This window comes from Mirounga leonina, unplaced genomic scaffold, assembly GCF_011800145.1.
Source record: "Mirounga leonina isolate KUSES-001 unplaced genomic scaffold, KU_Mleo_1.0 Mir_200, whole genome shotgun sequence".
Lineage (NCBI taxonomy): Eukaryota > Metazoa > Chordata > Mammalia > Carnivora > Phocidae > Mirounga > Mirounga leonina.
Genome location: NW_023270503.1, coordinates 1,391,490 through 1,404,169, shown reverse-complemented (window position 1 = coordinate 1,404,169; position 12,680 = coordinate 1,391,490). Strand labels below are relative to the sequence as shown.

Below are 12,680 nucleotides of genomic sequence, written 5' to 3'. Positions count from 1 at the left end.
ATGAGAGACAGAGAGAGAGAGAGAGAGAAGCAGAGGGAGAAGCAGGCTCCCAAGGAGCAGGGAGCCTGATGCGGGACTCGATCCCAGGACCCTGAGATCATGACCTGAGCCAAAGGCAGACGCTTAACCATCTCAGCCACCCAGGCGCCCGGCTTTGTAAATTTTTAAAAGCAATAAAAATATCAAAATAAAAAGAAAAGGTTTGCTCTACCTAATCGAAGCCATTGGCAATTTCCTCCAACAACCAAAACAAAAGAAACACTAGTATCTTCTGCATATTTGAGTTTGGAATGCTTAAAGCACTGTTTAAAAGAGTAGCCCTCAAATTTTAATCAACAAACTGTGGGGCAAAAAATTCAGTTTCCACCCTACCTAAATTTAATGAATGAAACAGTACTGCTTTTGTTGAATTAAAAATGCAGACATGAGGGCGCCTGGGTGGCTCAGTTGGTTAAGCGACTGCCTTCGGCTCAGGTCATGATCCTGGAGTCCCGGGATCGAGTCCCGCATCGGGCTCCCTGCTCAGCGGGGAGTCTGCTTCTCCCTCTGACCCTCCTCCCTCTCATGCTCTCTGTCTCTCATTCTCTCTCTCAAATAAATAAAAATAAAATCTTAAAAAAAAAAAAATGCAGACATGAGAAGTAAACAATGAGAAATTCCAGATACAAATTACTTTTAGAATCCAGAAGTACATTATTTGGGCCTAGCCCACTGACCACTACCCATACATACCACAGCACCAAACTAGAAAGTGTTTCCACAGAAGGCTCAGTCTCTCTCCCACTCCACCTTTCTCACATGACCCTCCAAATTATCATAGATTTAGATACCTGCAACCCCTCGGCTGTGTCACACCTCCTCTGTCTCTGCCCATGCTGTTCCTTCCACTTGGAACACTCTCTTCTCACTTGGCCTAGTTAACTTCCAGAGAGCCTTCCAAAGTCACTCTCCTTTTCCTCACTACAACCCACCAGGACTACACCAAGTGTTCTCTGTGCTCCCATGGTACCCAATGCTTACCTCCCTCACGACACTTACCACAATATACTTGGTCATCATTATTTATGGATTTTGTATTTGTGAATTCAGCTACTTGCTAAAACTCGTTAATAACACCAAACTCAATACCCATGGTGCTTTTGCAGTCCTTCATGGACATACCCAGAGTGGCAAAAAATTCAAGTCGACTGATACACATGTTCCCAGCTGAGGTTCAACAAGGTAACTCTCTGCCTTCTTGTCCAAGTTCTCATACCTTAAGCAAGTGCCCTTGTCATGGTCTATTTAGAGCCATATTTTTCACATTTGTGTGCTTTTTGTTGGAGATTTCACTCTTTAAATGGCCTCCAAGCATAGTGCTGAAGTGTTCTAGTGTTCCTAAGTGCAAGAAGGCTGTGATGTGCCTTAGAGAGAAAACGTGTATCTGTTCGGGCACAAGTTATAGTGGTGTCAGCCATGAGTTCAATGTTAATGAATCAACAATATATATTAAATAAAGTGGCTATAAACAGAAACCTACATAAAACAAAGTTATGGGGCGCCTGGTGGCTCAATCAGTTGAGCTTCCAACTCTTGATTCTGGCTCAGGTCATGATTTCAGGGTTGTGAGATCAAGCCTCGCTTTGGGCTCCACGATGAGCATGGAACCTGCTTAGGATTCTCTTTCTGCCTCAACCCCTGCCTCTCCTCCTCACTCTCTCTCTCTAAAAACCAACCAACCAAACAAAAAAGGTATGTACTGTTTACTTGATGAAATTCTTATAACCAGGGGCTCACAGAAACCTAAGCCTATATTTCCCTTAGAAGCAATAGTTCAGGGGCGCCTGGGTGGCTCAGTCGGTTAAGTATCTGCCTTCAGCTCAGGTCATGATCCCAGGGTCCTGGGATCGAGCCCTGCATTGGGCTCCCTGCTCAGTGGGGAGCCTGCTTCTCCCTCTCCCTCTGCCTGCCACTCTGCCTGCTTGTGCCCTCTCTCTCTTTCTCTGTCAAATAAATAAATAAAAAATCTTAAAAAAAAAGAAGCAGCAATGGTTCAGTATTCACTAATTCAGTGTCTGTGGTGACTTTCTAGCACATAACTACCACAAATGACAATAATCAACTATATACTGAAACATTCTGTTTATGTGGCCATTACTTCCACCAGATCAGAGTTTGGCAAACTAGTCCCACAGGCCAGAGGCAGGCTGCCCCCGGTCTTTGTAAATAAAGTTTTACTGGAACACAGCCATGCTCATTCATTTATGTGCTGTCTACAGCTATTTTAGCACCCCAACAGCTGAGGTAAGTAGTTGTAACAGAGACAATATGGCCTGCAAAGCCTCAAATATCGATTATCTGGCCTTTTTCAGAAAAAGCTTGCTGGCCCATGCACTAGACTCTAAGCTCTCTGAGGTAATAACAATGTTGTATTCATCTTTACAACCCTAGCACAAAGCTGGCACAATAGGACAGGTAAACTAAGCTTTAGGCTGGTTAAGTACTGGACCCAGAAGCAGCCCTCTCTCCCAAAACTCAAGAATAACTGCAGTAGGGGCGCCTGCGTGGCTCAGTCGTTAAGCGTCTGCCTTCAGCTCAGGTCATGATCCCAGGGTCCTGGGATCGAGCCCCGCATCGGGCTCCCTGCTCCACGGGAAGCCTATTTCTCCCTCTCCCTCTCCCCCTGCTTGTGATCCTGCTCTCACTGTGTCTCTCTCTGTCAAATAAATAAATAAAATCTTTAAAAAAAAAAAAAAAAGAATAACTGCAGTAAATTCTGGATGTAAACAAGTCCTGAAAAAAAATACTATGCAAAAAAATAAAATAAATATTGGTATGGTCTAAAAACCATTTGGTGGGTGAAATAAGAGAGATTCAAATAAGGAAAGACTCAACAATAGGTATTAGGAACTACTGAGGTACAATCCAGTCTGAACCCCAAAACACATTTAGAAGGGTGAAGGAGAAGAAAGATTTGTCAAGAGGCTGGCCAAATATACAATGACATCTCATTACCTAAAGACATTTTCTACACATAGCACCAAACATGTTATAGGTAGAGTAACCATAGTCAGTTGGGGAAAATGCTAGGAATGGTAAATCAAATCATGCCAAAATATGAGAACTCACTAAAGTTTCAGAGACAAACTTCTAACAGTGGCTCCTATTCTCATTTGCTCATTCTTCCCCAGTAGACAGATTCAAATTACATTCTATTCAAGATATAAACAGAGCAGTTTTGGGCGCCTGGGTGGCTCAGACGGTTAAGCGTCTGCCTTCAGCTCAGGTCATGATCCCAGGGTCCTGGGATCGAGTCCCGCATCAGGCTCCCTGCTCCTTGGGAACCTGCTTCTCCCTCTGCTTCTCTCTCTCTCTCTCTCTGTCTCTCATGAATAAATAAATAAAATCTTTAAAAAAAAAAAAGATATAAACAGAGCAGTTTCATCAGAGACCCTGGCCTCTCAGTGTGAAAACTGTTTCTGATGCTATCATCTCCTTAATTAACTCACTATCTGTAAAAACTCATTTGCTAAGCGGTAACCCTTTTCTGATTTCCAAAGGGAGCTGAGGTACAGCAGAAGGCACACCCACTACACAAAGAATGCTCGCGGCCCTGGTAACATTGAATTTGAGTAGCCTAGCTAGCAGGGGTAGAGTTTAAATATGAGTCTCAATAGTTTAAAAGGATGCCACTTACAGTTGAGGTTGGCAGTCCCTCCCCAGGTAGCGTGTTCAACCCAAACCACATCTCAAGGCTGAAAACCAACAACCCACAAGCTAACCTTCTGTAGCCATTCAGAGAGAGATCCAAAGCTTGTGCTTGGCAGAGAGAAAACAAACTAGTTGGGACTCTACTATCATTACTAACAACCACCTGAAGCCAAACTTTCTGCTTCTTATTCATGGATGTGAATTTTAGTAGTTTGTGCTAGAAACTCTCTAGGAATTGTCAAAGGAGCAATTCTTGGTAAGGCTAATCACCCAAAAAGACAACCAAAATGAACAAGCATGCACAGCAAATATATAAATTACACAGATAAAGCAAACAAATGACATATACCCTTATAATGAAATATCAATCATACTAAGAACATACCAAAAAAAGATATTCTTAGACAAGTGGAAATATAGTTAGTTCTGCTATAATCCTTGTTTCGAAAATATCTATTTGTTTCATTGTGATAAATATACTGGGGAACAATTTGAGCATAGCACAAATTTTGCATCTCCTTATATGTGATTTTGTTCATGTGATACACTGAGTGAACACAGAAAACTGCACTGGGTTGAACTGAGCTACACAGGAACAGAAAACACACACACTTTCCAAATATCTACCAGCTACCGCAGTTCACCATGTGAACTCGTTCTAAGCCACACCAATCCACATCTGGTGTTACATCTATCCATCCAATTTCAAATAACCCTCCTTCCACCACTTCACCATAACACTCAAGCTGCAATCCTCCTAAACCCCGCTTCTAAAGTTAATTTCTTTTCCAAAATAGTATTTATGTATTTCTTAACCAATGGACATGTATAAAATTGCACAACTGTCTTAGGTTCATATCTTTTAATAAGTCACTACGGATATCTTTTGAGTGATGTGCCCCTAACCCCATCTTGCCCAAAAGCTCTGTGGCTTTTTTTCTGTGCAATTTTACAAAGCACAGTGATTTTTAGGACTCTGTGTGTTATAACATTATAACAGAACTGACTGTATGTCCAATTCATAACTTAGAAAAGCAAACTATAGGGGCACCTGGGTGGATGATGATTAGGCTGAAAATATAAAAACAGCTTCACAAACAGTTTAAAAAAGAAATGACCATTTTCCTCTGTATATGTCTCTAATTATTTGAAATTTCTACCAAAAACATACCCATGTATTATTTGTATGATTAAAAATAATTATTAAAATTAATAAAACTAATAATTAATTTACTAATAAAATTAATAAAAATTAATAGATCTAATGACAGCCCATATGCTGAAAATGCATTCTCTGAGATGCAAATAAGAATAAAAACACAGACTTAGGGACGCCTGGGTGGCTCAGTTGGTTAAGCGTCTGCCTTCAGCTCAGGTCATGATCTCGGGGTCCTGGGAGCCAGTCCTGCATTGGGCTCCCTGCTCAGGAGGGAGCCTACTTCTCCCACTGCCCCTCTGTCCCCCTACCCCACTCATGCTCACTCTCTCTCAAATAAAATATTAAAAAATAAATAAATAAAAACAGACTTATAAACACATTACTTAAAAATCAATGAAATACCTAATGGAAGAGATCTATAGGATATTAGTTATAACCTTAACTCTTATGAAGGATACTCCATAACCTTGAGGTGAAGGTCAAAGAAAGCCATAAAATGCTTTCTCAAATTGTTGCTACCCGCATTTTATTTATTTACTTAAAATATTTATTTATTTGAGAGACAGAGAGAAATACAAGAGCACAGGGGGAGGGGGAGACTCTCTGCTGAGCGTGAAGCCCGGTGTGGGCCCTGAGATCATGACCTGAGCCAAAACCAAGAGTCCACACTCAACTGCCTGAGACACCCAGGAGCCCCTGTTGCTTTCATTTTAGAGACAGACAGTGGAGCTAACCCAATAGAACAATTTCTCTCTTATTCAAATAGGCTTCCCATTTGGGGCTGCAATATCCAAACTGGGAGAGTGCAGCAGTGAGAGAGTCTACCATAGAGGCAACTCCTCTGAAGCACCCCATGCAAACCATGGCACATGGCAAATTGGAAGTTTCATTTATAAGTAATGACTACTTCCAAGTCATGCAGAAAACAGCTAAAGACTAAAAAGGATAAAGGAAGAGAAGTGGAAATTTTATTTTTTTTTTTAAGATTTTATTTATTTATTTTAAAGAGAGAGAGTCGGGGGCAGAGCACAGGGAGTGGGACAAGCAGACTCGTGGTGAGCACAGAGCCCGATGCGGGGCTTGATCCCACAACCCTGAGATCATGGCCTGAGCAGAAACCAGGAGTTGGGCAATCAACCGAATGAGCTGCCCAGGTGCCCCAGAGAAATGGAAATTTTAAATTAAACCCCAAGGAAGTCCTCCTATCCCACCACCTTCGATTCATTCTTAGCAGACAACCATGTCTCCAACTTCAAAAAGAAAAAAGAAAACATCAAAAAGGCCCTCCCTCATCTTCCTCCTACAATTCCCACCAACTTACCTGACCCCCTATTACCTGTTCCTTTCCCTCAAGCATAAGAAAGAGGGATCTCTCACCCTCATTCAGGCTAATCCGTAAACTTGTGCTCCAGATTCCTCTCCCTTCCAATCCTCTGCAAGGACCTCTCCCTGCCCACCATCTATCTCCTTTCTCTCTTAGATCTTCAACCTACTTCTCATTGTTTTTTTCTCGAGTGACTGAATCAACTCTCATGACTTCAATTCCATCTATAAGAGGATGCCTTCAAACATCTTCATCTCTAATCCAGAATGCTCTCCCCAGCTTCAGATAAGATAGCCTTTAAATCTCTCTTCAATGTCCTATAGAAATTCTAACATGTCTAAACTAAACTCCTCATTTTTCTCCTAAAACCAATTCTACCTCTATTCCCTATCTCAAGGAATAGACCAGCATTCATTCAGTTTCCAACCCAGAAACACCTAGGTAGATGTTACTTTTGATTTCCTCTTGTCCTTCAGCTCCCTGTCCACTCAAGTCCTTTGGATTCTACCTCATTAATATACCTCATATTTGTTCACTTCTCCCCATCTCCAAAGCCATTTCCTGGTTCAGGTCCTCCCCACATCATACTTGGATTATTGTAGTACCCCTCCTACTCTTCCTATTTCTAGTCTTACCCTTCTCCAAACTTTTCACAAAGCAGCCAGAGTTATATTTCTAAAATGTGTATCTGACAAGTTACTTCCTTATTTAAAGCATTCAATAGTTCCCTACTACCTTCAGGATAAAGGTCAAATTATTTACTGCATGACCCTTCAAGATGTGGTCCCAGGTCACCCCACCATCCACTCCACCAGGAATTTTACTCTCAAAGGACAATGAACCAGCCATCTGCAGTTTTCCTACTATGCTCTCTCTCCTACTAGCTTCACAAAATCCCTACAGAATCCTAAAGCATCATATTGGTGACTCTAAACCCGAAGCAGCAAAAAATTCTCATCTACATTAAGTAGATCTTCCTTTAGAAAAACTAGTTTTACTAAATTCTACAGTGCCACATAGTGGTGAGAGAGGGAAGCATATAATAAAGATGAAGTGAAGCTTGAGGAGAAAGAGGACGTCAGAAAGCCTGAAGTGATTTACTTTCCCCGGGATTCATGGGAAATGTCTGTGCAGTGCCTCTCAGTTGCATGTACTGGGGCATCCACTTTTACTTAGCTAGTCTTGATCATTATATCACCCTCAGCAACTTACATCACTTGGGCTCAGGCTGCCCAGCCCATTCTCCTGCTCAGAATCCTTCCCAGATTCAGTGCCCTGGGAGGACCGGGGATGTGATGGATGGATCCAGATCTCTAAGCGAGTGGTGTCATCTCCAACATGCCGGAAAGTAGACTTCTTTCCTTTCCGCCACTGGTCAGGGCTCAGTTCCAATTCCTCGTGTTGCTTTTTTTCCATCTGCTCTGCCTGTACAACATACAAACACATAAGCTCAGACTCTCCTGGGAGTCAACTAATAAAAAGAAGCACTCACCTCATCTTGAGTTTGTTGCTCAGGGGCTATAAAAAATAAAGACTTTTCTATAGTCCCTAAGTAGCAAAGTATTATCTGCTTTGTCTCATAGAAGTTATTAATTCCATAATCTAGATGCACACCCAAAGGCCCTGGAGAACTCTCCTAATGATGGGTTTGGTTCTGCAAAGGGGCTGACTGACTTACCAGCACAGCCCAATGGGACCCCCTGAGGGCATTATAAGGCATTCCTCTGAGGACACGGAAGCACTAAGAGAAACACATTCTTTTAGGAAGGAATGAGTCTGCCTGCATCCCCACTCACCTTTCGTTTGGTCTCCTCAAACAAGCTCATGAGACTCTCCTTGGCAGTCAGGATAGGGTTGCTGGCAGCTAAACTGCGCATATAGTAATAGACAGCATCAAGCTTCCTCCTCTGCAGAAAGAGGCCAGAGACATCAAGTCAACCAGTTCTCTTCCTGACTCCAGCCTGAGTCAGCTGACCTAGAAAACCTTACTATCTCTCCCAGGCTATAAGGAATTCCAATAAGAAAATCAGAATGCTATCCATGGGATGAACCACGGCAATTACGTCAGGGATCTCTCCTGGCACAGGACTCTGACTTACATGTGGAGGTACTCTAAGAGCCAAGTACTCACAAGAGGGAGAAAAGAATAAAGAGCCTCATCAAATATAAAATCCAATTTTGTTTTTAGAGAAAGAAATGTTCAACTCACTAGTTATTAGCTAAAAAAAATTATAAATAACAATGGCAATATCAATGATTAAGCACAGTGAGACAAGTGACCATCACTTCATAGATTTTACTCCTAAACCTAAGAACACTGCCCCAAAGGCATTATTAGTCCCATTTCAAAGATGAAGAAAGGGGAGCCCAGGAAGATTGTTGTCCAACAACATAATTTGTCCATCAAGGCCTCCAAGACAAATCCTGGGTATGCCAGTATATAAACCTAGGTCTGTCTGGCTCCTGAGTTCAGGTTTGCCCTATACCACACTGATTCTGCACAGAAAGGGAACTATAAACTATTATCCAATGAATTCAGCAAATAAATACTTCAAGTTTGTTTCACAACCAATTAATAAGGAAAAGAAGTAAAAGAAAGGGAGAAGATCAGAAAGGAGAAAGAAAAACACTGAAACAAAGGGGGAAAGAATGTCAAAAAGCCTTTCTCCAACTTCATATATATTTTTTCCTTTTTTTCTAGCTGTCTCAAAATGCATTTAGAACACTAACTTCTCTCTCACCCCTGTAACTCATTCTTCAAAACTTAAATCTTAAAAACAACAACAACAACAAAAAACCTCGCATCTTCTATTCAGCTAGCATGGTTAAAGGTACACATTCTAAGGTCAACTGCCTGAGTTTGAATTAGGTCCTGCCACTTATTAGGTAGATATTTATTAGAAGATATTTATACATATATGGCTCCTAAAATGAATAAAATTCATATAACACATACAGTTTAACAGATTATCTGATCTACTGTTACAGTCAGTTAAATGGGGGCTACTTTTTTCTTTCTTATTTTTTAAGATTTTATTTTTAAGTAATCTCTACTACACCGCCTTGGGGCTCAAACTCACAACCCTGAGATCAACAATCACACACTCTACTGACTGAGCCAGACAGGCACCCCTAATGGGGGCTATTTTTTTTTTTTTTAAAGATTTTATTTATTTATTTGAGACAGAGAGAATGAGAGAGAGAGAGCACATGAGAGGGGGGAGGGTCAGAGGCAGAAGCAGGCTCCCTGCCGAGCAGGGAGCCCAATGCGGGACTCGATCCAGGGACTCCAGGATCATGACCTGAGCCGAAGGCAGTCGCTTAACCAACTGAGCCACCCAGGCGCCCGGGGGCTATTTTTAATATTATCCCAATCTGTACTGATCTCAGCCTATACCACTCACTTGATTTTAGATTGCGTTTTGTCGATTCTACAATGATTTTTTCATATTTTAACTTTTCTGAAATCAAGATAGAACTTACAACCAATATCTACCATTATGTCCTATTTATAATTCACATATTCTTTCTTAATGGTCCAGAAAATAATGGCACATCTAATCAATTGCATCAGATTTCATGACATCTAATTTCTATCACTGTCTACACACCTCACTTGTCTTCTCAACACATTTTCAGAGCAGAAAACATATCACATATTCATCACTCACAGGACCTAGCAAAGTGCTGTGCACAAACATGTTCTCACTGAATTCTTGAGATTCACTGAATGACTGACTGGAGGAAACAGAAAATTAAGAAAGTGATATTAAAAGACAACTAGGATAGGGGCGCCTGGGTGGCTCAGTCGTTAAGCGTCTGCCTTCAGCTCAGGTCATGATCACAGGGTCCTGGGATTGAGCCCCGCATCGGGCTCCCTGCTCCGCGGGAAGCCTGCTTCTCCCTCTCCCACTCCCCCTGCTTGTGTTCCCTCTCTCGCTGTGTCTCTCTCTGTCAAATAAATAAATAAAATCTTAAAAAAAAAAAAAAACAACTAGGATACAACTAGGATAAAAGGGAGACCAAAAAAGAGGGACAGAGGAAAAGAGCTTGAAAGGACCACTAATTTAGCAGAGGTCTATGAAAGAAAAATATACCAATTTAATCAGAATGGCAAAAAGCCACAGAGGGAATTCAGTGAAGTTGTAAGATATTATGATCAATGCTCAAAAATCAGTTATATTTCTATATATTAGTAATAAACAATCTTTAAAAGAAATTAAGAAAATAATTCCATTTACAACAGCATCAAAAAGAATAACATACTTAGGAATAAGTTTAACCAAGGAAGTGTAAAACTTATATACTGAAAATTATAAAACACGTCTGAAACTAAAGAAGACCTAAATAAATCAAAAACATCTGTGTAAATACTCCCCAAAGCAACTACACAGTCAATGTAATTCTTATGAAAATCCCAGTGACTCTTTTTGCAGAAATGAAAAAGCTGATCCTAAAATCCATATGGAATTACAAGAAACCCCAAACAGCCAAACTCATCTTAAAAAAGAACAAAGGTGGAAAACTCATATATCCTGATTTCAAAATTTACCACAAAGCTATAGTAATTAAAACAATGAGGTGCTGGCATAAGGGTAGACATATGGATCCATGGACGAGAACTGAGAGTCCAGAAATAAATCCAGGCACCAACTGAGTTACAACAAGGATCCCAAGACTAGTCAATGGGGAAAGAACAGCCTCTTCAACAAATGGTACTAGAACTGGATATCCACATGCAAAAGAATGAAGTTGGGCCCATATTTCACACCATTTACTTAATGAAAAATGGGCCAAAGATCTAGATATAAAAACTATAAAAACTCTTAGAAGAGGGGCACCTGGGCAGCTAAGTCAGTTAAATGTCCAATTCTTGGTTTCCGCTCAGGTCATGATCTCATGGGTCGTGAGATCAAGCCCTGCATCAGGCTCTGTGCTCAGCAGGGAGTTGGCTTGAAGATTCTCTCCCTCTGTCCTCTCAAATTATAAATAAATAAATCTTTCTTTTTAAGATTTTATTTATTTATTTGACAGAGAGAGACAGTGCACAAGCAGGGGGATCAGCAGGCAGAGGGAGAAGCAGGCTCCCCGCTGAGCAAGGAGACCGATGTGGGACTCGATCCTAGGACCCTGGGACCCATGCTAAAGGCAGAGTCTTAAAGAAATTTTTGTACACTCACATTCATGGCAGCATTATTCACAATGGCCAAAAGGTGGAAGTGTGCACTGACAGATGAAGTGATAAACAAAATATGGTATATACATATAACTGAGTGCTATTCAGCCTTAAAGAGGAAATTCTGACACAAGCTGTAACATGGATGGACCTTTAGGATATCATGCTAAGTGAAATAAGCCAGTCACAAAAAGAAATACTGTATGATTCCACTTATATTAAGTACCTAAAGTAGACAAATTCAGAGACAGAAAGTAGAAGGGTGGTTGTCAGCGGTTGGAGGGAGGGGAAAATGGGGAGTTGCTTAATTAATGGGTATAAAGTTTCAGTTTTGCAAGATGAAGAGAGTTCTGGAGGTTAGTTGCAAAACAATGTAAATGTAAAATGGGTAAGATGGTAAATTTCATCTTATGTATATTTTACAAATAAATTTTTTAATTTTTTTTAATATAAGACAAAATAGGCAAAGGATTTATATAGACATTTCTCCAAATGGCCTATAATGCAGCTCAACATCATTAGTTGTTAGGGAAATGCAAATCAAAACCACAATGAGATACTACTGCAAAGTCAATAGATTTGTAGATAACAACAAAATGATTCTAAAGTTTATATGGAAAGGCAAAAGATCCAGAATAACCTACACAATACTGACAAAGAAGAACATGGTCGGAAGACCGAACTACCCAACTTCATGACTTACCATTAAGCTACTATAGTGGTACTGGCCAAAGAACAGACAAACAGATCAATGGAATGAAACAGAGAGCCCAGAAATAGACCCAGACAAATACAGCCAGCTGATCTTTGACAAAGGAGGAAAGACAATTCGATGGAGAAAGGATGATCTTTTCAACAAATGGTGTTGAAACAACTGGACATCGACATGCAAAACAATGAATCTATGCCACAGACCTTATGCCTTTCTAGATCGCAGACCTAAATGTAAGATGTAAAACTATACTCCTAGAAGATAACACAGGAGAAAATCTAGATAACCTTGGGTTTGGTGAGGAGTTCTTAGGTATTACACCAAAAGCAAAATCCACAAAAGAAAAAGTTGGTAAGTTGGATTTCATTAAAATTAAAAACTTTTGTTCTGTGCTAAGAAAATGAAAAGATAAGCCACATACAGAGAAAATATTCACAAAACACATATCTAATAAAGGACTGATATTCAAAATATACACTTAAAACTCAACAATAAAAAAACAACCCAATTTAAAGATGGGCAAAAGATCAAAACAGACACCTCACCAAAGAAGAAACACAAATGGCAAATAAGCACATGAAAGCAACCAAGATGTCCTTCAATAGGGGAATGAATAAAC

At 40.4% G+C, this 12,680-nt stretch overlaps 1 protein-coding gene across 4 annotated transcripts in view; it reads right to left on the bottom strand.

Annotated features, from left to right (window-relative positions):
- SMG6 (SMG6 nonsense mediated mRNA decay factor) overlaps nucleotides 1–12,680 on the bottom strand; it is a 231,850-nt gene that overhangs the window by 207,373 nt on the left and 11,797 nt on the right. For all 4 annotated transcript variants that reach the window (XR_004683253.1, XM_035027543.1, XM_035027542.1 and 1 more), the window contains 2 exons: nucleotides 7,970–8,080; nucleotides 7,386–7,598 (listed from right to left, as the gene is read on the bottom strand). Coding sequence is in view for 3 of the 4 variants with exons in the window: in XM_035027543.1 (XP_034883434.1) it covers nucleotides 7,386–7,598; nucleotides 7,970–8,080 (324 nt within the window). In the remaining variant the exon portion in view is untranslated. The remainder of the gene's footprint in view (nucleotides 1–7,385; nucleotides 7,599–7,969; nucleotides 8,081–12,680) is intronic.